General features: G+C 46.6%; 1 protein-coding gene and 1 long non-coding RNA gene across 7 annotated transcripts in view; one reads left to right on the forward strand and one right to left on the reverse strand.

The window, feature by feature from the left end:
• SASH1 (SAM and SH3 domain containing 1) overlaps positions 1-26,237 on the reverse strand; it is a 309,529-nt gene that overhangs the window by 66,791 nt on the left and 216,501 nt on the right. For 4 of the 6 annotated variants that reach the window (XM_059177298.1, XM_059177296.1, XM_059177299.1 and 1 more), the window contains 4 exons: positions 10,521-10,561; positions 8,151-8,237; positions 5,787-5,840; positions 5,328-5,440 (listed from right to left, as the gene is read on the reverse strand). In XM_059177298.1, coding sequence (XP_059033281.1) covers positions 5,328-5,440; positions 5,787-5,840; positions 8,151-8,237; positions 10,521-10,561 — 295 coding nt within the window. The remainder of the gene's footprint in view (positions 1-5,327; positions 5,441-5,786; positions 5,841-8,150; positions 8,238-10,520; positions 10,562-26,237) is intronic. The other 2 variants (XM_059177300.1, XM_059177297.1) reach the window with 1 other exon arrangement.
• LOC131833700 (uncharacterized) lies at positions 11,812-21,305 on the forward strand. Its single transcript, XR_009354573.1, has 4 exons — positions 11,812-11,964; positions 14,131-14,306; positions 17,571-17,663; positions 20,872-21,305. It is a non-coding gene; the product is annotated as an uncharacterized LOC131833700 (long non-coding RNA).

Consider the following 26,237-nt stretch of genomic DNA (forward strand, 5'->3'; position numbering starts at 1 on the left):
AAAACACAGCAAATTCCTAACTAGTCGATCATAACAGATTTGATATTTTTCTTCTTCTATCTGTCCCTGTCCTTCATGGACTCTGGGGTCTGAGAGTAGCAGGGCTTCCTCAGAGAGAGATTCAAATTCACACTCTACCCAAATTTACCTTGTTTTTAAATTTTCTAATTTAAAAATGCTATGTTTTCAAGTTATAAAACAGGATCTCTAAAAAGAATCCTAAGTGCATCTTACAGGGGAAAAACGCAACCTGGTTAGTTACTCTTACAACTACATTTTTATATTCTACTTTGCTCCCAAAGAAGTTTTGACTTAAATATAATTTCATGGAGGAAAGACAATTGATGTCTTAGATGTTCTGAAGCAAATGTCTAGCTTTAACACGACAGAAGTTTTAAAGTGTGCATGTGCATGTCTATGTCTGTGTGTGTGTGCGCGCATGTGTCTGTCTCAAGAGGAAATGCTTCTTTCACATCATATTTTCTTCAGTCTCATATTTTTCTCATACTTGAAGTCTACGGCATGATTCCTAGAGGGATGGCCATCTTCAGTCCATAATTGCTATTTTAGAAATGTTTGAGGAGATCCTAAAATGTTCCCATTTCTACGAGAAAAGAACTTTTGTATTATATCTAATCCAAATCCCCTCCAGCTGCAAGTTAAATTCATTTCCTTTTATTTTGTCCTCAATAGAGGTTAAAACAAAATAAAACAAAACACTCTTCATTACATCCTGAAGATGTGTTGTTTAATAATCCTTCATATACTTGGAGATGGTGATTACATTCTTCTCTGAGATAAATCCTTTCCAATTTTCACCCACGGGACCTAATTTAAAAAAAAACAAAAAAACAAAAAAAAACCTAACTACAATCACCTTGTTGTTCTCCTATGGACTCTCTCCACGAGCCTCTCTGGTTGTCCAAATCTCTGTGATTGATGCACAGAAGCTGCTGCGAGGAAAACCATCATATATATAGGTTCCCAGTTCCTAATCTTGCGCTCTGGTATACCAGATGTCCAGACTCCATTCACACCAGTGTTCCCCAACTCTTCAGTTACTGTGCATGTGGCTCACATTTACACCCTGCTCTAGGGAACTTTCCATGGTTGAGAGGAGATGTTTCCCACAGATGCCTAGAGGGCTGCTGCCTCCTCCCCAATCAGCCTCAAGTCTCTTCTTCTCTGGGAGGACAACTCTACAATGCAATTCACCTTCCAGAGCTCCCCACTCCCTATGGGATTGGGGTAAGCTTAGATTTCTCCTGAAACCACATCTCTGTCCAGCTTTTCCCTCTGGCTTTCTTGTCCCCTTCCCTTACTTAGTGGCAGTTAAGTCAGTGACAAATAAGTACTTAAAAACAAAACAAAACAAATTTTATTTTGGACTTTCACGCAGGTATGACCTTATGGAAGCAGACATACATTTATCAGATGGATAAATACATAATATTTAGGAATTAGATCAAGTTAACATGAGTAGTCTTTTGTATTCATAATTTTTTTTAGGAAATAGGATTATCAAATCATGGTTACAGATCTCCCTCAATTTCCTAGAGACAGTGTTTCCAGTTAAAATGTCAAAGGACATATTTTTCTACTACATAGCTCCAGCACTGCTGAGCACCGTCATACCAAAACAACAGTGTTCTCTTTTAGCCAAAGCTTTAAAACTGAGTTTTACACCACAAAAATCACCCACACAAATGAATACCCAGTGGCATCTAGGTATCTCTTGGGCCTTCTAAACCTCGCAGAACCAGCCCAAGATCTAAATACCCTGAACTTACTTGCCAAGAGCTATGTATGCTCCTTAAAATTGTGTTACGTAGACTATGCCAATTACCTAGATCCCCCCATACAATTTTATTTTACGAATAAGCTTGATTTCCTTAAAGCACATATAGTATATATCCATCATAAAGCTATTAGAAAATGTTCGATAAACCAATAGACTTGATAAAACTACTAGTTAATAAAATATAAAAATCGTAAGTTAAGCTGTTTTTTTTTTAAAGCTTCTGTCTTTTTCAATTACACACTCAGAGAAAATACAGAAATACAGAAGTGTTTCATAAAGTTCATTCTCTTCAAATGCTTTTTTATTTTTTTTTGCTGCTTATGGTAGTGTTTCACATATTAATTCCTTGTAGCCTTTTTCATTTTAATCTCTGTTTGTATCAATAACGGGTTTTCAGGTGGGAAAGTATCCATCAATGAGATCAAATCCACACAAAGAAAGCATAATGGACCAAACTGTTTTTGACATTAGATAAAATTTTCCCCAATACAAGGATGTACTGGGGATACTCTCTGCTCCAAATCTCACACAGGCAAATTTCTCTCCTGATAGTCGGTTGTCCTGTCAGGAGTAAACTTAGGGGTCTTTAAGTATCTGATTGACAGCAGGACAAACATACACCTGAGGTCCTGAAGGACATTCTCATCATGGTCATTACAGGAGGTCCAAGTCTTAAGGTTTTTGTTTTTGTTTTTAGTATAATCATCAAGTAAATTTCGATCCCTGAGCTAGTCATAAAAGCAGCAGATCCTTTCCACAGAGTGTTTTCTGCTCTAAATAACATTTTTCATGAAGTGTTTTGTCTCTGGCCAAAGCAGCAGCCCATCCAGGCACTAGTAGCTGAGGCTGTATGCCGCCCTGCCAAGAGCAGGCCAAAAGGCTTCCCCGCTACTTCATCAGCTGTCAAAGGACCCCCATCGCTGTGTACAGAAGCTAGTAGACTTTAGAAAATGTCATCACTTTTGTTCTTCAATCTGTGTTCCTGGATTGCCTTACAGAAAATATTCTCGACGTCTTGATGAGCTCTGTCCTGAAACTAGGTAGGGCGGCCCCGCAGCCCCGGCAGCCCCCGCAGCCCCCACAGCCCCTGCCCCACCCCGGGCCCCAGACAGACAAGATGCACTGCTGAAGCCGCTACCCAAATCCACACACAGCCATGCCACCTTCTCATCCAGTCAACTTCTGATTTCCTTTCCACATAAATAATGGGCAGCTGTTAAAATCATCAACTCAGAAGGCGCTTCAAACTAATTGTTTTCCCTCCAACTTAGAAAAGACTCCTTTCTTTTCAGTTATAGAAATGAGCTGCCTAAAAGTGACTATGTTAAGGCTACTTCTCGTATTTTTTTCTGCTCCACAAAAACTGGAGGAGGTCCATCACAGGCTACTCTCTCTCCTCCCCCACACGTGTAGTCAGATGGCCGCAGGCATCTTCTGCATCCTGACCTTCATGTTTCCTTCTTCTTTTTTTTTTTTTTTTTTAAGATTTTATTTATTTATTTGACAGACAGAGATCACAAGTAGACAGAGAGGCAGGCAGAGAGAGAGGGGGAAGCAGGCTCCCTGCCGAGCAGAGAGCCCAATGCGGGGCTCAATCCCAGGACCCTGGGATCATGCATGACCTGAGCCGAAGGCAGAGGCTTTAGCCCACTGAGCCACCCAGACACCCTCATGTTTCCTTCTTTCCCAGGACCCTGGGATCATGACCTGAGCCGAAGGCAGAGGCTTTAACCCACTGAGCCACGCAGGAGCCCCTTATGTTTCCTTCTTAAAAGAGCAGTGCAGTAGCATTCCTCCCCAGAAGGTAAGTGAACATCGGGTCTACCAGGGTAAAACGAAATACAGGTCCGTGTGTCTCCCATGTATTTTCTAGGTATTCAGCTGGAAGCCACATTCAAGGAATGGAACTGGAGACAAAATTCGTAGTGGGCTTTTTGCCTCCCCTGACAGCTGGGCCGGGTGGCCAAAGGTGTGGTGGAATAGGCAGACTAGGTTGGGGGTGAAGGTGGATCTGCAGCAAGGACAGGAAGTCACCACCTGTCACCTGCTATATCTCTGGTCCAGCACTACTTTGGTCCGCCAGGGACACTAAGGACTGAGATCACCTCTATTCCTTCAAATGGACAGAGCAAGAGAAGCCAGCAGGTGGGCATCTGGAGGTGGCCTTGGTCCTCAGGCCTCTGACTAAACCCTGTTCATCTCCCACTCCCTTCAAGTGCTTTATTCCCCTGAAGGCTGTCTCAACAATACATAAAGCTTTTTGTTTTTTAAACTATTGAGGTTTAAAGTCAGGTACAGGAAACTAAACCGAATGTGCCTGTCACCATTTCAAGGTTTCAGGTCTTTAAGATTCAGCTTAATGGTCAAGTCATAACTCATTCAATAATTCCTTAGTAACTTAAAAGTTTTCATTTGTTTCTAAACCTGCCTAATTTATGACTGTTTACAGAATACCAAACTAACTACTCTAAGTGGAAACCCAAGATTCCATCAGTCAGTTTATTGGGCAACAACCAAGCAGGTAATCTCTTATTAACTGCTATCTCTCTATCATAAATGCGATGCCAGTACCTGAGGATTAGTTAGGCTTCTTTCAGTGCTTAATTCAGCTCAGACAAAAAATATGACACACTAAACTAAAACTAATACCTAGAAATAAATATATTAACACTAATACAATACTTTACTTAGAAGAAAAAGTAATCAAAATTTTAAGGTGTGCCTAAAGCTTAACTTTTGAATTATTCAGAATTTAGCCCTACATCTTATAGAATGGAAGTTTACAATAGTTGTACTATATTAAGTTTCACTTTGTTTTTATTAATAATTTTTTATCATTATTATATTTTTGTCAATCTTTTTATAAGGCTTATGTATTTCATAATGGCATTCAGAGAATCATTTTCCTCATTAAAGTGGTCCAAAGCTCAAAAATATTTGCCATTCATTCATGTGTGCAGTCACTGAATACAGAAATGAAAATTTACAACATGGAATGCTTGTATTAAGTAAATAGAATACAATTTGATATTTCATCTGATAACATAGGCACTTGATGACCACCAAAATAGTATCAAAATACTACTTTGAGTAATACATTCCTGTACTTTTGAGGCCCCTGTTTCAGTGCACTGGAGCTGCTATAACAAATTACCATAAACCGATGGCTTATAAACAACAGAAATTCCTCACAGTTCTGGAGGCTGGGAAGTCCAAGATCAAGGAGCTGGCAGATTTAGTGTGGGGTGAGGACCAGCTTCCTGGTTCACAGACCATCATCTTCTGGTGTGGGAGCCCTCTGGGGCCTCTTTTGTAAGCTCATTCCATTCACAAGGGCTCCCCACTTAGAACCTAGGCACCTCCACGGGCCCTACCTTCAAATAAAGCTGCACTGAGCATTAGAATTTAACACATGGATTGGGGCAAGGGGGACACAGTCTACAGCAACTCCCCAAACTCCCTAAACATTTTTCCACATAAACGGGTCAAGTTCTCACAAATGTAAACCAAGTCTCTGCACCCTTACCCTTGCGAGTGCTTCCTCAATGGTGATCATCTTCTCCTTAACCATCATCATCAGCTGAATCCGTTCCTCGTCACTCATTGTTATCTCGCTTGCAACATAGCCCACATCTTCTCCTAGAGATTGAAGACAAAAGACAGAATGGAAAAAAGGAAGATAAAACAGAATGCTGAGTCCTGAAAGGTCACTGGTCAGGACTAGAGAAGGAGAAAGTTCAGGGGCATTGTCCCACACTGCACGTTACTGCTGAGCGACAGGAGCCATTGGGCTACTTCTGGGGAAGCCCACTAGCCCATCTTACTGAGAAACAAGCTCTGAGAACATAGGGATGTTACCATAGAAACAAATCCTTCAAAATGATGGGAGTCTTTGTGATCGAGGGCCTAGTGGAAGTGTTCTGGAAGAAAGCTGACAGGAAGTCTGGAGTAAGAGGTGGGGCAGAGACCTGATTTAAAGACCCACCTAGAGCAGACAAGCATTCCAAGGCTCCTTCGGCTGATGGTCCTCTGTGTCCTTCTATTTCAAATACGAACAAGAAGAAAATCCTTTTGAGAGCAGTGGGAGGGACCCCTTTTTCCTAACATTAAGGTCACAGAGTCAGCTGCAGAATGAGACCTGTGGCCTGTTGAGATCCTAGATTCCTATAAAGCTGTCTGACCACTGTTCCTAAGAGGGTAGGCGCAAATAAATAAAATCACAGGTAGGGAGCATTTTGGTTCACTGGAAGGAAGGTTTTTATAAATTCATACATATGAAAGTCTTGTCAGAGGTGCCTGGGGTGGCTCAGTCATTAAGCATCTGCCTTGCACTCAGGTCGTGATCCCCGTGTCCTAGGATAGAGCCCTGCATTGGCACTCCCTGCTCAGTGGGAAACCTGCTTCTCCCTCTCCCATTCCCTCTGCTCGTTTTCCCTCTCTATCAAATAAATAAATAAAATCTTAAAAAAATGAAAGTCTCGTCATAAATATGTATTCAAACTGTGAGAAGAACTCAATTTCCCACTCAGAACTGAAGGCAGCCAGGAGCGCCTGTGAGGCTCAGTCAGTTAAGTGTCCGACTCTTGATTTTGGCTCAGGTCATGATCTCAGGGTCCTGAGACCGAGCCCCACATCAGGCTCTGCATGGGGCATGGAGCCTACTTGGGATTCTCTCTCTCCCTCCCCCAATGCTTCCTCTAAAAAGAAAACAAAACAAAATGAAAACCTGAAGGCAGCCAGAACTACTGAGGCGAAGAGAATCCCCCCTATAGGACCTTTTGAAAGTGCTTTCAAAAGATTGCCGTTACCTGTGACATACGTGAGCCACGCCAGCTTGTGTGTGTTTGGTTAGCGTGTCAGGAAGGACAGGTCAGTGGAAGCGTGCGGTAATGCACTGGCTGGGAATAAACCCACCTTCTAGCTCCTCATCCTTCCCCTGCCCCCTCTTTCTCATACAGACTTCACCAGCTTCGATGTCACTAGGATCTTGGCCATGGCTAATGTGCCCTTGGTGTCGAGGGCCAGTAAGAGAGTCTGGCTGCAGACCCGGAGGAAACCACTGCAGTCGGGGCCAGCCCTGGAATTTATGTTCCCTTGCATTTCCCTATCTCATTTCCATTTTGTCATCAATCAGCCCAGAAAGTTCCAAGTTCTCTTCGCCACTCATCTACTTGTCTGGGAAGAATAACAGTGTGTGCTGGGTTAGGAGACAAGCCTGCTGGTTTGATTCATTTTATTATGTGCGTCACCTTCGAGGGTGGAGGGAATGCCGGGGAGCTGGGTGGGTTTCTGAAAAGAAACCACATGAGCCAGTAAACGGTTGGCTTCCTCCCTCGATCCTGCATCCTGTCTTCTCTCTCTCCTTTTCCTTCCTTTCTTTCTAAATAAGACTTCGTCGGGATCCAAGGTTTACTTTGAATCGCAAGTGGTCTCGGGTGTGTAGCAGAAGGAAAAACTGGGAATGTTGGAGAATCAGCCTTAAACCAGGACAGCCGGAATAACCCCGGTGAGTGCGGCTGGGGTCCCAGGTGTGTGACTGCATACATGCCGTCCTTGTCCACGTGTCTCATTTCCACGTGTCTGAGTACCTGGGACAGCATTCTGGACGGGGGAGGACACTGTGATGTTTTAAACGCAAACAGTCACTGGTGAGCCACTAAGAACGTTCATCTCGCGATAACCTTGCTCGGCTGGGCTGGGATGGAGAAGCGGCTTTGTGTCTACTTTCCCTCTGAATACGGGGGGAACATAAATTACATAACTGGGCCTCAAAGGAATGACATATTTACTTACTATATAAACAACAACAAAGACACGGCCAAGAGGAGGGCAGGGCTCCCTCCACAAAGCAGCCCGGGCAAATTCCCATGATGTCAGACCAGGGGACAGAGTTTCCAGGGGCAACAACCCCGTCACTGGCCTGCCGCAGAAAAGCATCTCCAGTCCAGAAGATTGCAAAGGCCCCAAGTGGCAGGGCCGGGGGATGGGTCCAAAACTAACAAACGCTCTGACTTGCTCAACCCTTTTGGGATAGATCTTGGCGAGTAAAGATCTTCCTGAGGTTGGTGTGACCAAGAAAACGAAAGATTTGGTCTTTGCTCTCAGATCTATGAAAAGGAAGACCTGCCAACTCTCCTCATTTTGTTTTCTCTGATTAAAAAAAAAGAGAGAGAAACCCACTGGGATGAAGTCTTAAAAGTCACAAGAGGACTGTCAGAAAACTTGGAATCTTTGTGGGCCCAGGCAACCAGTGTTTCTGACTGGCCGCCTCCAGTTAGATTATTGGGCACAGGCTTTTCAACGTTTGGGAGCTAAAAGGACCTACTGTCCGCCAGCTGTGGCACAGTACCTTTTGAAGTCTGTCTCATTATTCCTTTCTGGTTCTTTCGAAAGTTCTGCCAGAAATACTTATTTTTCTTCTTCCAATCTCCTTTTCCTTTAAAAACAAAAGGGGAAAAAAAAAGGCACAAGCAATAAATTCATTAATAACAAAAGTAGCCTCTTCTTTATAATTCAAAGCTTATAAGAATACTTTGATTTCACAAAAAGACAGTTTTTCTCTTTCGGTTTATGAAAGACTTGGAAATGCCTAAAAAGCTGTTTAAAGGAAATACAAATTTCCTAGCAGCAAGTAATAGAGCAGTGAGGTTAAGACAAGAAATAAAGAAACATCAAAAAGGCAGGCAAAACACGCATTCGTGTATTCACTTTGATGTTGTTTAACTAGTGTGTCTAATTCTGCCCTGTCTTGTCTGTGGTCGAGTCTCCCCCTCGGGTCTCGGCCACAATTATTTCAACGAAACCACAAATGGAACACTTGAAGAAGTGACCTTTGTTTTGTCATTATCCCTGCTGTTGATCTCCCCTTGATTTATTTCTGTTGTTGCAGACTTAATGAAGAAGACAGGAGGGTGATTATGTCCTGGGTGTGCTTGTCCGTCAGTCCTCAGAGCTGGCTCCGGGAGCCCGTGGGGTTGACCTGCGCTGTTACTCTGTGGCATCGAGTTTGCTGGGAGGCAGGGGACGCAGCTGCAGGGTAGGCAAGGTGGGGAGAGGGGGCTCCTGCCTCTCTGGCTTTCAGGTCACTTGCTGACCTACTATCTGCAGCTGACCCGGGGTACAATGACGAGAAAAGCAGACTGCCATCCTGCTGTGACAGCTCCCAACGGAGCTCCCTCCTCCCCCTCCCCCACCCTCACCCCCTGGACTGTTTTGGGGACAGCTGCCCTTGTTTGCAGGGGAAAACTATGTCACTGCCATAGCTAGACATCTCCAGTGTTTGCTAGGGTTCCGATCATCGCTGAGCTACAATGCCTTTTAAAAAGCAAAAGGAAAGGAAAAGAGCAAGTAAAAGAAGAGACTAGCTCTGTGTTTAAAGATGAAATGAAAGAGCAGGTCTCATGCAGATGGGGCACATGCACAGCAACAGCTTCGTCACTGTCACCACTTGGTGTCCCTGGCTGCTACGCAGCCACTGGAAACGGCCCAGTGGAGAGATGGGCTGCTGGTTTCCAAGGTCTAGACTGGCGTGCTGGCCAATGAAGCACAAATGCGTGGCAACCTGGGGTTGCTCCTGGGCTCTGTAAGGCACCGTGTGGGAACACCAGAGGCCCTCATGTGAGTGCAGATGGGCCCTGGAGCTCTGGAATGAAGCCCACGCCCACTGCGAGGAGATTTCCTTGGTACCCGGAACCGGGGAGGGGAGTGTGAGGGCACCTGCTGCTTTCCAGCTGCAGCAAATACTAGCACGGAAGGTGAGATTAGAAGGAGGGCCATCACTCATTCAGCTTTCCTCTCAAGCAATTCGGGATCATGACGTATTTCTTTTCCTGGAGGATATACTCTCTTCTTCCTCTATTTTAATGTTTCCAAAATGAAGGTGCAAATTGAAAAATAAATAGCAGCTAACATGCACTGAGTTCTTACCAAGCCCAGGCAACCTGTTCTTTAATGGCTTGTTTCACTTAATATGGCAATAAACAGGGTGTATTATTGTTCCCATTTAGTGGATGAGAAAGTGGACACTTCAGGAAGCAAGTGACTTGCCCAAGGCCCTAACCACTGAGTTAGAAGACTCCTTATTCAAACCCAAATCAAAACCTGATCCGAGCACTTATGCTTCTTATCATAATGACCTTGCCAGACTTGCTCTGACCCAACAGAAAAGATGTTACTAAATCAAGAGCGGGTTTTATAATCAAGGAAATATAAAATATTTAACACCTTAATTGTGCATAGTCTTTGATTCAAAAGTTCCAAATCAAAGGATTTATACTAAGGACATGATTAGGGATAGGCTCAAGGATTTTTCGGATAGAATCAATTCTCTGAGAGCAAAACTTAGAGACAACTTAAATGTTCAGCAAACAAGAGATGGTTGATTTAAATTGTGGCCCATCCCATATGATGGAATTTACGGACTTCAAAATTTTACCATAAAGAATATTTAATCAACGTGGGAAAATGCTCAGGATGTTATTCAATTGAATGGAATTCAATTGAAAGAAATTATAAAATAATATGCAGCGTATGAAACCAATTATGTTTAAAAGGAAACATACAGGCAGGGGTAAAGAGAGGAAAGAGATGTATCAAAATCTTAACAGTGTTTCTTCCTGGGTGCAAACATTCTTTGTGGTTTTTGGTGTGTTCACAGTTTCTGTGTTCTATAAAGTATTAAAATAATTTAAGTTGTTAAACCAAGAAAAGGAATACTGACCTACAGAGCTGTCTTCTGAGTTCGACTTAGGAAGAGTGTTCCTAGAAAAGAAAAACATGTCTGATTACGAGGGAGCCTTACCTTTGTGCGAGGACCGAAAACCCTCCCATCTCGGCCCGCCCCAGCATCATCACCACCTAGACGAGCCAGGGAGATTCTGATACAGTATTTACCACTAGCCTAATCTAGCCAGCTGCTGCCTTTCTAGAAACACACTTAGGAACCGTTTGTCAACATTTACTGCAGACTCACTCCGGGGTAAGACCTCTATTAAATGAAGGGAATGGATTTCACTAGACGATCACCCGATGATCCACTTCTGAGAACTATTAGCCACACGTTAAGTTACTGCCACTGTGAAGTCTCTTGTGTAAGTGGGACAGAGAAAGCAGATCGTAGTAAACATACAGGCCCAGGACCACAAGTGCCAGCTGCTCAGGCCAGCGGTGAGTAGGGCGGTTGGCCCCAGGAGAAAGGTAGGCAATGAGACACCCCACCCAGAGGGAGGAGGTTGGTGGGCAGGCTATCTGCCTTGCTAGATCCTCCTCTGTTCGAAGAGAAGCCAGGAAATCTGCTTTAAAAAACAAACAAACGAAAACAAAAAAGCAGCTCCACATTTTTAAGTGATGGCAAATAATTCCATGTTTTTAAAAAATGTGTCCAAGTCCATCAGCACGTGTCTGGACACCAGAGATGGCCCCCACGCCCCCTACTGCGGCTGCCAGCCCGTGACAAATACAGACAGATCCAAATAACTTGAAACAGGAACACAACCCAAAACCAATTACTCGTTTCTCTAGAACACACATAGACAGATATCAACTTAAATTAGGAAGGAAAGAAACCAAAGGAAGTTCAAACAGGTTCTCTCCTCAAGGTCAGAGGAGAGGGGAGCAGAGCCTTTCACTGGGCGGGTCCAGAACCTAGAGGGTTTTAAGTGCGGTGTACACGTGCGGATGAGGAGAATCAGGAAGAAGGAACCTGTATCCGGACAGAAACACAAGGGTCCTCAGGGGGTTCACACCTGAATCTTCTCTACGTTCACCTGCCAGGGAGGATGCAGGGGGAGGGCATGTGGCAAAAACGCATTCCTGATGGGAGAACGCACAGGGAGACAGAGGCTGGGAGGCAAGAGCTGGGTTACACTGAGGCGATCAGAGGAACAGAAGAGCATGCAAACGGCAGTGTGTGGCCCACCTTACGGGTGGAAAGGACCTCTACGATTTGAGGTGACCAGAGAAAGCAGGAGGGGACTTTCTGTCATGTACAGCCACCTGGGATAACACACCTCTCTTCAAGACAGGGCCACCGATGCCGTCTGACTGCTGGGGGCCAGGTGAGCACAACAGCTGGGCCTGTAAGCACCTTCCAAGCCAAAGGCTGAGAGAAGAGGACCGTTGCTGACTCGTGCACAAATCTAAGAGACCTCTACTCTCCGTGAGGGGTGAGGGGAATTGCTCAGAAAGAAACAGGGGAGGCATCTCGGGTGCTGAGGACAAGAGCTAGACCCGAAGGCATTCTTTCCCATCACCACTAGCTGTGAACATAGAAAATGTAAGGAAAACGTACCCTGTTACTGAATTATGCCAAGGTTTAGCTCCAAGGATCTCCACTCTGCCCCGCAAGCCATGCAAAATTGAAAACGACTAAATATAGACTTACTTAAACAGCCACTTCCGTTCTTAATTCATTCAGCAAAAATGTACTGAATGCTATCATGAGTAAGGTACATGGGTGATTACAAAGAAATGGGACTCCTGATGCGACAAACAAGAGCGAAGAAGAAAGAAGTAGGCACACAGGAGAAGCAACAGCAGGAGGAAGGGGAGGGGAGGGCAGGGCTGGGCGTAGAGGACGTGGAAAAGGAAGCAACAGCAGCTGTGGGTCATTTAAGTGCGCAGGGCCACAGAGATACAGAGGTACGGGCACAGCAAAGTGGCAGCAGGGAGCAGACTGCAGAGAGCTGGCTAGCTGACTGGGGTTAAAGCAGAAGATCCTTCTAAAGAAATATGGTTGTGCAGGTGGCATAGTCGGTTAAGGGACTGACTTCTGGTTTCGACGCAGGTGGTGATCTTAGGGTCAGGAGATCGAGCCCTGCATTAGGCTCCCTGCTTGGCATGGAGACTGCTTGTCCTGCTCCCTCTGCCCTCCCCACTCCATGCTCTCTCACTGCAAAATCAATCCATCTTAAAAAAGAAAGAAAGGAAGAATATGTGAGCTAAAGTTTGCGTTCCTGTATTTTGTTTTTTCAAATTTTATTCTGTTGCATTTTGAGCTCAAAGTCATAGTAATGTGCACCAGTCCACCTCCCAGCACAGTCATCCCCTGCTTTTGCCTTACCTGCTTACAGTAAAGAAAGCAGTACAGTTATTTTTAAAATCACTCTAAGGAACAAGGAAACTCTTGACCTAATTGCTAAGGACCGAAGACATGAAATATCCCTAGCTCCTGATCAACTACTTAACCATGTAATAAATTACAAATACGTATGTGAACTTTTACTTTTCTTAAAAGACATGTTTTGGGGTGCCTGGGTGGCTCAGTCAGTTAAGTGTCTGCCTCCGCTCAGCTCATGATCTCAAGGTCCTGGGATCAGGCCTGCATTGGGCTCCCTGCTCAGTGGGGAGTCTTCAGCTTCCTCTACCGTCCCCCACACGCTCCCATGCACTGACCTACTCTCTCTCACAAAAATAAGTAAAAATAACTAAATAAAAGAAATATTTTCACGGAGAAAACAGCCTAAAGAAACGTTATTTTCCTTCAGTCCTTTGCTGATTACAGTAATAATCCCTTACTGAGTTGTAAGGAATTTTACCCATCATTGAATTCAATCCAAATTCTATAGGGAACATGATCTCCAGAGTTACCGGAGTGGTCCAAGCTTCCATCAGCTGGTTAGAGGCCAACAGGGAGCTCTCCCTAGACATGGGCAGCCCAGCTGTCTTTCCACCAGATGCTGGACTCTTCTTCTCCAGAAAAAATGTCCAGAAAATTGTTTATATCCTATTCTTAAAGAACTCAAAGCCCAACCTCTATTTTCCAACCCCTTTTTCATTCTTCCTGACAAATGGGAACGTCTTCTACCATAAATATATTCCAGAACCCACACCGCATACAAAGGTAAGCTCTCACTATTTCACAGTTATCACAAAATATAAACGCATTTTACTCTATAAAATGCTAGCCTATAATTTTTTAAATTGGTATCTACTTTCTTCAAATTATCACACATATTTAAAAATTTATCCTCAGATTGGCACTTGGATCTTTTCATTAGGAGAGGGTGCTTCTACTAACGAATGCTTGCGTTTCCCCCAGGTGGCCAGCAGATGGCACTACAGCTCCTCTATTCATCTTGCGGTGACAAATGAGGGTTTTATTTTTAAGGTTTCACAAGTTCACAATCTAGATATTGGCCAAAGAACAGCAAGCCAATGTTTCCCAAGTGTGCAGCTCCCCAACTCATCAATTTGCAAAGGGGGGAAATGACACCATATAAAGTTTAATTTGGACGCAGTGAACTGTCCCTGCAAACAGAGGCTGGCAGGCAGAGCAGTGATGTGAAATGCCATCTTTCTCCTTGAGACTGATTGTAAAATTCATCCGGCAGGAGCAGAAGTCAATGATGTAACCAGATTCCAAATCTGGATGGCAGCAGGTGGAAAGGGTCATTTGCTGATCTCCTGGTGGAAGAAATTAATGCTCAGGAGTCAGTTCCAAAGAGGCTTCCTCGGAGCACCTTACAGCCAGAAGCCGCAGGCCCGGGAACGGCTGGGCTGGAAGCAGGTTTGTCAGCCTCCCTCTCTATCCATCACACTCACTATCAACAGGGTAAAAAGGATGGGAACTTCAGCACAGGGTCCCGGGTTTCCATGACTAGGACTGACAAGGACATAGTAATTAGCCTTTTGCTGCACTTTGAACATCTACATAAGCATCAAATAATTTGAGTTTTGCATTTAGTCTCTGGACCCAATCGTAGAAGTACCTTTTCATCAATAACTACTACTATTAGACCCCAAGTGTAAATACTTTTTCCTCAATCTCCAAATTAACTTTAATACTCCCTGAACTCAAAGAAAATTCAATAAAGAATTTATAAATAAGATTAAAACAAAACAAAACAAAACAATTTAAGGGTTAGCATCCCAGCACTTAACCAGTTCCTTCCATCGTACCTCATCTTTAGCAAATTCTTTGTTCAGCTGTTTCATTCCTTTCTTCTCACTCATTCATTCATTTTCTTTCCTTCAATAAACATTCATCCAACTCCCATTATGAGTCTGGCATCCTTTGAGGTATTGAGAATGTAGAGGTAAATAAGACAGGTAAGATCCTGAAGGTGCTCTTGTTGCAAAAGATGGGGGTGAGAAGCGAGGTGGGGGGTGCAGGTCAGGAAATGGGGAGAATTCTTGCTGGGATGGACAGAGAAGGTGTCTCTGAAGAGGTGACAGGTGAAGAGAGACCTAGGTGATGTGCTGGCATGACAGGCAGTGGCCCTGACATGGAAGGCTGAGTAGGGAAAAAGCAGAGGAAGAAAACAAGAGGTCTACTCTACACACACTCAGTCTGAGGCGCTTCCTGAACATCCCTGTGCAGACATTAATGGGACAGTTGGGTATGCGAGTCTAGAGTTCAAGGGCACCGCTCAGGACTGGAGATCAGAATTTGGAAGTCACGTGCATATTTAAAGCTAGGAGACCAAGAGAACACAGACAGTGAAGAGATGTGGGATGAGCACTGGGCTCAACGGCAATCAGATCTTCAGGGTCAGGAAAAGAAGGTGAAGGAGCCATGGGGAACAGTCATGGGGAGAAAAAAAAACCAGGAGTACGCTTTTACCCTTTCTGGCTAAAATCATACAAAATTGATTTTATAGAAACTATATTGCTGCTCCAAATGTCATACAGGGAAAGTTCTAGGTTGTTCTCTTTTCTTTTCTCTTGAGCCTTGCTTCATAGTAGAGATCTCCATGGAGCCACAGAGAAGGTGAAACACAAAGGTCAGAATGAAATACTTTAAATTTGTATGGAATTCTACCTCTTAAAACAAAAAGACAAAACTAAACACTCTTGTTGGCAATCCCCATCACAGAACAGGATGACCACTGAGGCTTGGGAGTGATGACATGGCTAACGACACAGGGCCAGGCAGGGACACCCTGGGCTTGGAAGTCATGTCTCCAGCACTGGGGGGGCCCAGTGCCTCGCCCACCTCACCATACTGTTCCTCATTTACATAAAAAAAATTCATAATACGTCCCATGTGTATGAAGCCAGTTGTTGGGTGAATTATGGAAGAACAATACTCAGAAGAACCTGTGAAGACCGAGCAGGTTTTCAATCCCAAAGGTGAACACAGCCCCTGGGTTTATGAGAACCAAGCATTTCAAGAGAACTGCAGGATTTGGTTATGCGGCTCTTGAAAGATCTGTCTGCTTGCTGAAGGAAAGGAGGCCACGGACTTAGGCTCAGGCTCGCTTTTCTTCCCAGGTCTATTTATATACAAAGAGCCTTAGGTGATTCTAGGCAAAGACAACTCTGTCTTCCCGTGATGTACTTAGCCTGGCACAACAGAGAAGTATAGCGAATGCCCCGGCATACAGTGGTTCCCAAAATAGACCTTAAGTTTTTGTTTTGATGGCCTGTCCAGAAACTTCATTATAACCAAGCAAGAAAAAGAAAAAGAACAAAAGGAAGGGAAAAAAAAAAGAAAAAAAATGGCTATAACCTAATTTCTAAGAAAAGAACATGTGCTATCCATTACTGGAAAACCTATACTTAAAAGATTTTTAAGTTTCCTTTATCTTGTATCTCCAGAAATACACATCTTCATTAGTTTCTTTCCTGAAATGAAAGAAGAGGCCTGTATGGGGAGTGTTGTGACCAGGGGACAACATGTCACTGATGTTGTCATTGTTGTTAATAATCTTAGGATTCTAGCGACATATACCAGATTTGAGCAATAGAATTCCCTTCAATCCGAGGCAGCAAGTTTGCAAGGTAAGTTCTACTATGTGCATGAAACCCTGCACCTGTCGTCTGGGTAATTTTGAATCAGGGCTTTTTCCATGTCTGGGTCTCTTCCTGCAACATCCCTGGCCTGCAGAGGCTGTCCCCAAAGCCAGGAGTGTTTTCCTCAAGATGCGGGAAAAGGACTAAGCCATCTGTGCTATTGAGCTATGAGGGGGAGGCAGAGAGAAGTAAAAGGGTTGAGGAGCTTTTTAGTAGTTGATTTTTTTTCTTATGTGGTGATGTATTTCTTATACATCATTTCTTATACTTCATTGACTATTCCTTGTAAGTTGATATGCCTTCCTTAAATATTTTGCTTAGTGACAAAGCATTTTGTATAAAGCAGGAAATTCCTTAATTTAATATTTCTTATTATCCTTTGAATAGCAAAGATCTTTTTTCATCATAGGAACGTATCTCCCCTATTTCATAAAAATATATATGAAGCAAAATTCTGTGTAGACTATCTACTGTCAGCTATAAAAATTCAAGGCTCCCCACCCTTCCCCAGCCATGGGGCCAGGACGAGATGAGACAGGAGAGACACAAGGGGTCCACACTGCTAGAGGGGCTCACTCTCGGGGTCAACTCTGTGTCGTATGTGTCTCTCTTGCTTTACCCAGACGACAGGTGCAGGGTTTCATGCACATAGTAGAACTTACCTTGCAAACTTGCTGCCTCGGATTGAAGGGAATTCTATTGCTCAAATCTGGTATATGTCGCTAGAATCCTAAGATTATTAACAACAATGACAACATCAGTGACATGTTGTCCCCTGGTCACAACACTCCCCATACAGGCCTCTTCTTTCATTTCAGCCTATTCCCAGCCTGTACCTTCGGGCTTTTGTTACAAGGTCACCTCTGCGTCCCTTATTCTGGGCTCGCACAGTTTCTAAATTGCCACAGTTCCTCCTTCTAATTTTTTTGGCACTGGCTTCCATAAGTGATTCAGATGGCCGTCCCCAATTCCTCTTCTTGACCGCACTCCCTACAAGCTATTCATGTGTTCTCACAATCCACCGTTTTCCTTGCAGTGGTGACCGGACGTGATGTCGGTGGTTCTCCACCCGCGTTCCCCGGCGCCGGAGCTCTCCCAGCTGTTTATTCCCTGCCGTCCTCCTGACACGGTAAGAACCGCACCAAGTTAACTCACTGCGGGCAGCACAGGTTACACCGAAGAACTGGTGAATGGCGAGAAGCTTTCCAGGATGGATGGACATCCCGGAAGTGATCTGGACCAGCCCGTGGCGTGACCTTTACTCCCCCAGAGAAAAGGCTGTGATGCGTGGATACAGGCTCAAAACGACAAGCCCATCCAGTGTTTGTTCCCAATTTGAAGAGGCCCTCTCCCCATACCGATCCAATGCTCCCCCTGAGAAAGTGTGGAAAGGCCACTTTCAAAGTCGGATACTTTCCAGCCTTGAGTTTGGACATTCTCAACTTTTTTCCTGCCCCACCCTCTTTGGTCATCTCTGGTTGAAAACTGCCATCAGAATCACTGTAGATGAACTTATTCCTTCTATACAAGATGTCTCAAAAGGGTCTCTTACTCAGAAAAATACAGAGAGAGAGTCAACGTAGGCATGCAACTTGTAGCAAAAATGGTTTCTGTTAGGCTTTAGTCTCTGCTAATTATATTAGGTAGATGGAAATTCGAGGTATCTAAACACGATCTTTGCTGCAAATCAAGCCTATCTCTCTCTCTTTCTAGAACCAACTTCCCTCAAATAGCTAGGATGGATACAGGACTTCTCTTCTACTTCTCAATTGCACTAGACAAAAGCAATCCACATTTCTCTGAGAATTAAACACACACACACACACACACACACACACACACCAGTGACTGAACATGACACCAAGGTAGAGACAGATGGGCCAATGATTGGTATCCATATGTGAACGACATTCCCTAGAGCTAGGAAGGCTTCTTCCTGTAGGAAGCTGCCTACCACCACGGCTCACAGTGTGGGCTCTGGAGCCCAACCTCCAGGGGTCAAAGCCCAGCTCTACCATTCACCAAACAGTCACTCTGAACAAATTACTTGTCCCAGTGAATTCCAGTTTCCTTCTATGCAAGACAGGGATAGTAGTACCTATTGCCTAGATTTTCTCGAGGTTTCCGTGAACTATGACTTGTATGGAATTTAGAACATGTTTGTACAGGCAAAGCGCTACTACCAAGATGTTAGCGATGAGGACGGCTGTGTACCCAAGTCTCTCTCAGTCTGTCTCAGAGGGTCCTCCAGCTTCTTGACATTGAAGGGGCTGGTTCCCTAGCACCTGGGGGTGGCCAACCAGCTTCCCAGGCCAACAACAGGCTCCACCCCTGCTGAGACTGAAATCCACCACAGAGACGCACTGGAAGAGATCTGTGTCCTGTGTCCAGTTACCCAATAGTAACTGTCCCAAACGTTAATGAGAGAGCACATGGCAGAAGCTTTTGTTTTTGTTTTTTAAAAGATTTTGTTTATTTATTTGACAGATAGAGATCACAAGCAGGAAGAGAGGCAGGCAGAGAGAAAGGAAGGGAAACAGGCTCCCTGCTGAGCAGAGATCCCGATGCGGGGCTCAATCCCAGGACCCTGTGACCACGACCTGAGCCGAAGGCAGAGGCTTTAACCCACTGAGCCACCCAGGCAACCTGGGCAGCAGTTTAAGTATCGTGCTTGAAACATAGCCAGATGCCACCTCTCCACAGCACAACCTGTTTGGACTGCAACCTCACTGAGGCCAGGACGGTGCCCCGTGCAGAGCTGGACACGCGCCCAGAGACGGGCCTGGGGCATGGAGCATAGACTCTAGGAGAGCACATGGTTGTCTTCCATGATTTCTAACCCTCCCCCCACGCCCCGTGGGCATTTTCTTTTCCATCTGGGGTTTATTACTCTTTATTTGTTACCTTGTGGGTTTGACCTCGCTAAGAAAGTTGATAAAAATAAATTGCTGTACAGGGAAGCCTGGGTGGCTCAGTCGGTTAAGTGTCTGCTTTTGGCTCAGGTCATGGTCCTGGGATCCTGGGATCGAGTCCCTCATCGGGCTCCTGCTCAGACAGGAGCCTGCCTCTCCCTCTGCCACTCCCCCTCCACACTTGTGCTTTCTCTCTCTGTCCCTCTTTCTCTCTGAGAAACAAATAATTAAATAAGTAAGTAAGTAAAATCTTTAAAAAATACATGCTGCACAGATGGCTGCCCTGATGTGGTAATGTTGAAGGTCACCACTGTATCCCAGCCTTGAGAAGTTACAAATGCCTTCCTGCTTCCTGCAAACTTAGTGACCCGTCAGTGTGTCCCTGTGACACACCAGATGGTGTATGATACTGTTTTCTAGGGAAGTTCAGTATGTGCAGGTAAGTCCAGTAAGGTCAGAAACTCCTCAGTCTCCTACAAAACCAACCAACCGTGCTTTTTGGTTTGGCATCTGCTGTTGGGCGTAGATAGTGAAGTCGTTCGCAGCCTGCTGATGGCAACAGACACGGTCTGTCGAGGGCAACGGTCTGGACCTTCCAGGAGTTCACAACAGAATGCGGCAGGTTAGATCGACGTGCTCAGGAGAAGGAGGCCAGAGTTGTGCCCAAGGCCTGCAGGGCCAGTGGCCTCCTGTCGCGAATTCCTCTTACCTTATTTCTTACTAAGGGAACCATGATTCTGTCTGGGCGACAAGGTACCCCATGAAAACACCCACTTCCCCACACTCCCTTGCAGCTGGCGGAGGCCAAGTGGAGCTTCTGGCAGAGAAGACACAGCTGAGACTTCACAGGGACGGACAGTCTCTGGGAAAGCTAGGGTTTCCGTAATGACAAAGACTCACTCACCTTTGCCCATAACTTTTGCCCTTGCCCCTCCCCTCAGTCCTTCCTGAAACATGGACAGAAGGCTCGAGCAGTCATCATTTCATCATAAGGATGAAAATCATGCATTAAAACTGGTGGAGAGGAAATACTTGCGTGAGCCTCCAGACTCCTTGCTGTATGAAGAAAACGGGCCTCCGTTTGCCTCCTCAGTGTGGTCAGGTTCAGTTACAAATGACTGAATGTAATCCTAACCGATTCAGTGGGCTAAGGGGTGAAAATGATCAGGGGCACCTGGGTGGCTCATTTGGTTCAATGGCTGGCTCTTCATTTCCACTCAGGTGGTGATCTCGGGGTTGTGACATTGAGCCCCCTGCGGGGCTCTGTGCCTGGCATGGAGCCTGCTCAGGAGTCTCACTCTCCCTCTCTTGCCCTCTGCCCCATGCATACTTTCTCTCCCTTAAAAAAAAAATAAATAAAAATGACCGGGTTAAGCATGGTCTGGGTTTACACAGCACAGTCCTATCGATCCCACTGTATTTCAGACTCCCAGAGACCATGAAAAGGCTGATCACACAGATGCAGAAATGGAAGCCTGGCAAGTTCATGAAAGTGACTTACCTGACGGCAAATCACAGAGCTAGGGCTCAGCTCTCCTGGCCTCACTCCAGTGTTGGTCCCATCTGGAAACACCAGATTCATGAAGGCCAGGGTCTTACCACGTGATTCACAGTGCCAGATATGAAACCATGAGCCTCAAGTGTGTCCATGTTCTCCTATTATTAGCACTGAAAGTGCCAACTTACGTTTGTGACTCGGCCACTGACATCGACAGATGTGGGGGTCAAGCTCTGATTTTTGACTTTTCCTCAACAGACACACAAAAGGTGTTGAATGAAAGGGAAAGGGAAAAAAAGTTCTCTTCTGTTTTGTCTGCTTTCAGTGCAACCAATAAAAATGAATACCTTCCTTTGATGGCCTTGATGTGAATTTTATTTAGGTCCTTACATCTTAAAAATTACTGAATTACTGTCAAAAGCAAAATAAAACAGGATTTTAGAGTACTGTTTTCACCACAAAAGCTAGTTTTTATAAAATGAGAAAAGTACTATAAGTAGCTTTCTTTGCATTTTCTAATGATGGCTATGTATTCTGCAAATGAGGCAAAAATATCCTTCCCTTCTATTTGCCCTTTAAAATCTAGCACATACAGGGGGCACCCGGGGGGCGCAGTCAGTTAATCCTCAGTTTTCGCGCAGGTCGTGATCTCAGGGTCCTGGGACCAAGGCCCGCATCTGGCTCCTTGCTCAGTGCAGAGTCTGCTTGGGACTCTCTATCCCTCCACCTCTACCCAACCCCTCTGTGCTCGCAAGCACACACACACTCTGTTTCATAAGTACATAAATCTTTGAAAACATAATAAAATTTGGTGTGTACATGTAATAAATCTGTGGTTTAAGAAAGACTTTTTTGCAAGGAAACATGGCTGAGATGTGAGGCCAGCTGGATGGACAGCAAAGCACTGCATGTCCCCATGGCAGTTATCAGGATGCGTGGTACCGGCTCAGCACAAGAACAGCTCCCACAACAGGCTGCCACTCCGCCTGGTACCAGGTGCATATGGGGTCCTTATGCCAGCGGAGGCTGGGAGGGTAGGGAAACCTACCCTTTGGAATTCTTATCAAATGTGCGTGATGGGACGCCTGGGTGGATAAGTCGGGTAAGCATCTCCCTTTGGCTCAGGTCATGATCCCAGGGTCCTGGGATCGAGTCCTGCATCGGGCTCCCTGCTCAGGTGGGAGCCTGCTTCTCCCCCTCCCTCTGGCACTCTTCCTGCTTGTGCTCTCTTGCTCTCTCTCTCTTTGACAACTATATAAAATCTTTATTAAAAAAACAACAACAACTGTGCATGAACCTGCAGGGAACGCCAGACTGCAAAGAGCCGGCCCCTAAGAGCCTCCGCCTCAAAGCGGGGAAAAGGGAGAGGGGAGATGGCTGGAAAAGAGGCTCCATTCAACTATCTTCTCAGTCTGTTTCCATGGCAATGGCTCCGGAAGCGGGTCAGAACTTTCTCAGTGGAAACAAACAGCGGCTCCCATTCACCACTGCCCGGGCCATGCTGGGCATGCGGGCCGCTGTGCTGTCTGGGCCCAGAGGCCCCAGGTGGGGGGCATGGGGGCCAGGGCTGCCTGCCTTTCTTCTGTCAGCTGCTCTGAGGGGAGCAGGGGAGACAGTAAAGCTGCCTCTGAAGGACAGAGTTGGAGCAGCTGCAGGACTGGAGGGCTCTTCTGCACCCTGCTGGTCACACGCTGGAGGCACAGTGGCCAGCCACCATCTAGGAGATGGCTGTGGGAGCTGTCCACCGGCCCTACTTCTTCTGGTGGGCAGCACAAAGGATGGGGTCCTTTCCCCTGTGACCGCTGCATAGCCCCACCTTCGATTCCTTCAGACACCTCTGATGGAAAACTGTTAGGTTATGAACACTGTGAAGATGGGAACTCAGGCTTTCCTAGCTAGCTCCTCAGATTTCCTTTTTGTAACTGAGATATAACGGACACAGGACACATTAATTTTAAGAGTAACACATAATGAGCTGATATTTGGATGCATTGCAAAACGACGGCCACAATAAGTCTAGTTGGCTTCCGTCATAGTTCAGACCTCATTTTTAAAATCCCACCCATGTCCTGTCACATCGCCATCCTCCAACTCCGCTGGCTGGTCTCACGTTGCTCTCGGATTGCTTCACATCCTTCCCCCTTCTGGTCCTGAGGCTTTCTCTGAAGTGACGCATTAGCACCTGACAGAGACTCCGGGAAGCAGTGCCAGAGTCACCGTGACGACATGTGCCCTCTACCGGTGCAGGTGGGTGCCACCGCCGCTCCCACGACTGACTGAGATGTGAAGCAGAAGCAGGAACCATCGACCCAAAGGAAAAGAAATGGGCTTTGGCAGTGATTTGTAACACTAAGCTGGCCGCCTAGGAACCTTCTGGAAAACTTATTAAAGACTCCCGACCCGTATCTGGAGAAGTCAGTGTATGAGGCCTGGGCGGGGCCCTAGGTCTGTCTTTCCAACAAGCTCTCCAGCTAACTGTGATGCGTGGGTAGGCCCACGACTGCCGGTGGCATCCAGGAGACCCTGGCAACACATTCCCCAACCTTCCCTCTCCATTTCCTCATTGCACCCTTCACTCCAAGGTCTCCAAAATCCCGTTAGGCAGGATTACAAGTGCAGTTCTCAGAAGAGAATTCAGAGTATGAGACTACAGTAAGACCACACAGCAGTCAAGCTTGTAGACGCGAGGTTGGGGGTCAGGGGCAGTCCTGAGTACCCCATTTCCATCCTCAGTTCTCGGCATGCAGGAGACACTCCTTAAAGACTGAGTAAAGGAATTAGCCAGTGGGATGGAAGAATTTAAAAACTAGAAGCCTAACAAAGGCTCTGGTAAGTTTTAGACCTTCAGGATCCATCCCCTGGACCATGGGTCTCCCTGCCCTCCCGGGGGCTCGCAGACCATCTGCTCACATTGACAACGGTCCTTCTAACATACAAAGCCCACCACTAGGCAATCCTTGAGCTGCTCTGAAGACCTCCCCGAGCTGGCACGGGGGCTGCACGGACTCTAAGCATTGCCCACCCCCCAGAGTGCTGTGCTCAAATGCCTCTGCATACCCTTGCTTCTGTCTGGAATTCCCTTCCCCTCTAATCCCGCCTCCCCAACCCCTCACCCTCCCTGCAGTGCTCGCTCCTGTGGGCGATGTGGTGGATTTGCAGCCTGTCAACATAGCTCTGCGGGATCACATCACCCAAATCCCCTCCGCTGCCGTGTGCCGGGTCAGCCGGAGTCCCGGGAGCTCCTGCACAGGAGCTGCGGAGAGCAGAGGCAAAGCGGCTACTTTCTTTCTGTGCTTCAGAGTCTGTGCAGGGCATGAGGCCCTGTTGTAGCTGACGCCTGTCATGGTGGGGCTGGGACTCACTCGGGGGTGGGGGCCGCAATCAGGCCCCCCGTGCGTGGATTGTGCTGGGCCAGGGGCTGGTGAGCATCTCGGGAAGGACGCCAGCTCCTCCTGCAGGTTCCTGGCGAGTCGAAACTGGAGGCTCACGTGGAGGCAGTGAGAGAGGACGTGTCCGTGTTTGCAGGTGGCAGTTCATTCCCTTTCCCCACATGACCTGCATGTGACATCAGGCCACATCATCTGACACAGAGCAGCCAGCCCCAACAAATACCAGCGGTCAAAACCCTGCAATAACATCACCTTAATGTCCACTTCTCCAACAAGAAGCCAGTCTGATACCAAACTCCTGTGTCTGTGGCGGTGCCAGGCCCCCAGGGCCCAGCTGGCCATCCTCCTCCAGCCCCTGCTGTGCGGCCTTCACGGCACAGGACTATCGTGTTGTCATGACTTCTGCAGCTCCTAAGAGGACAGCTACCTTCCCATCGCATGCATCTTGCCAGCACCTAGCAAACCCATCCACACTGTAGAAATCTGGAAAATGTTTATTCAGTTGCACTGCACTACTGCCCGGCCCATCACAGGTCTTTCCTGACGCACCTGTCTGTGGTCTGCATGGAGGCATCTGTGACAACAGGTCTGGCCCCTGCAGATAGATGGATCTATGTGAGAATTCCACCTCTGCCTGCCCAGACTGTGATGGTGATCTTGGCAAGCCCTTTAGCCTTTCTGACCCCTTCCCCCCACGGACCCCACCCCATTTCCTTCACTGTTAGCTACCGTTTACTTTGCATACCATAGGGGTCTTCCCTGTCCTTGCCAGGATAGTATCGCTATTTATCTACTGATTGCCTCCCCCCACTGCACCCCACCCCCTTGGCCCAGTGTCCTGTTCACCTCTCCTGCAGGAGACGGAAGAAACCACAGCTCCCTCGCGTCCTAAGTTCCTCCTGGCAGTGGAAGCCTGTCTCCAGCCGTTGCATACACCCCATCCCCGGGGTGGGGGGTGCGCAGCCCAGGCATGTGGGCTCCAGCTGGGGCCGGGCAGCTGGGGCTCGCTCACCAGATGAAGCGAGGGGCAGCAGAGTCTGTGGTGGGGAACAGCTGAGGTGGGGAATTCTAGCACAGCTGCTCCTACCCTGAGCCCCTGCATTCTGGAATGTCGAGCCCCTCAAATATGCTATGCGACAGAGCACACACTCGTGCGTGCAGATGCAAAGCCACCCGCACAAACAAGTCTTTCGGCATGCTGTGACTGCACGGGCTTCCTGAGGATAGCGGTCATCTCCTAGCCTCCCCTCTTTGGGGTATGGAAAGGAAAGGAAAGCTCCCATAGCGGAGGCATGTTTTCTGTGGCCCAAGCCACTGGGGAGATCTGCGCAGGACACCATTGAATGAAAGAGAGGGTGAAAACCATAAACACGTGACCATGGCCACGGGCGATGCCACATGTCATGGAGGCCATGGAGAGAGAACGAGCGAGACATGAGCCCCTACCATATGCCGGCACCGCACTAGGTATCTCACATGACCAGCCTCAGAAAGAGCTTCTATTGCATACATTTTATGGTTTAGGAACCCGAGGCTTAGAGAATTTAAATAAACTTTCTCACCCCACAACTAGCAGAGCTTAATGCAGGCTAGCGGTCTGGCCAACACCAGCAGCAGCAGAACAGCCCATCTGGACAGGCCACGCCAACTTGGCCACTGCAGGGTGTGCTCTGGACTGGGTCAGAGAAGGAAAAGAGACCACCCAACTCTAACTCATCACTGAGTAGGTGAAGCCCGGAGGAGTGACTCTAAGCAGACGGCCATCACAGACAGCAAGCACACCAAACACTCCAGTCCCTGGGATAGGGACCTTGCCCTCCTGCCCACAGCCTTGGCAGACGGCTCTTGGTAAATGGATCAAGGGGAAAGAATGCATAATACACATACTAATCTAATGCCTGGCT

This window comes from Mustela lutreola, chromosome 6, assembly GCF_030435805.1.
Source record: "Mustela lutreola isolate mMusLut2 chromosome 6, mMusLut2.pri, whole genome shotgun sequence".
NCBI lineage: Eukaryota > Metazoa > Chordata > Mammalia > Carnivora > Mustelidae > Mustela > Mustela lutreola.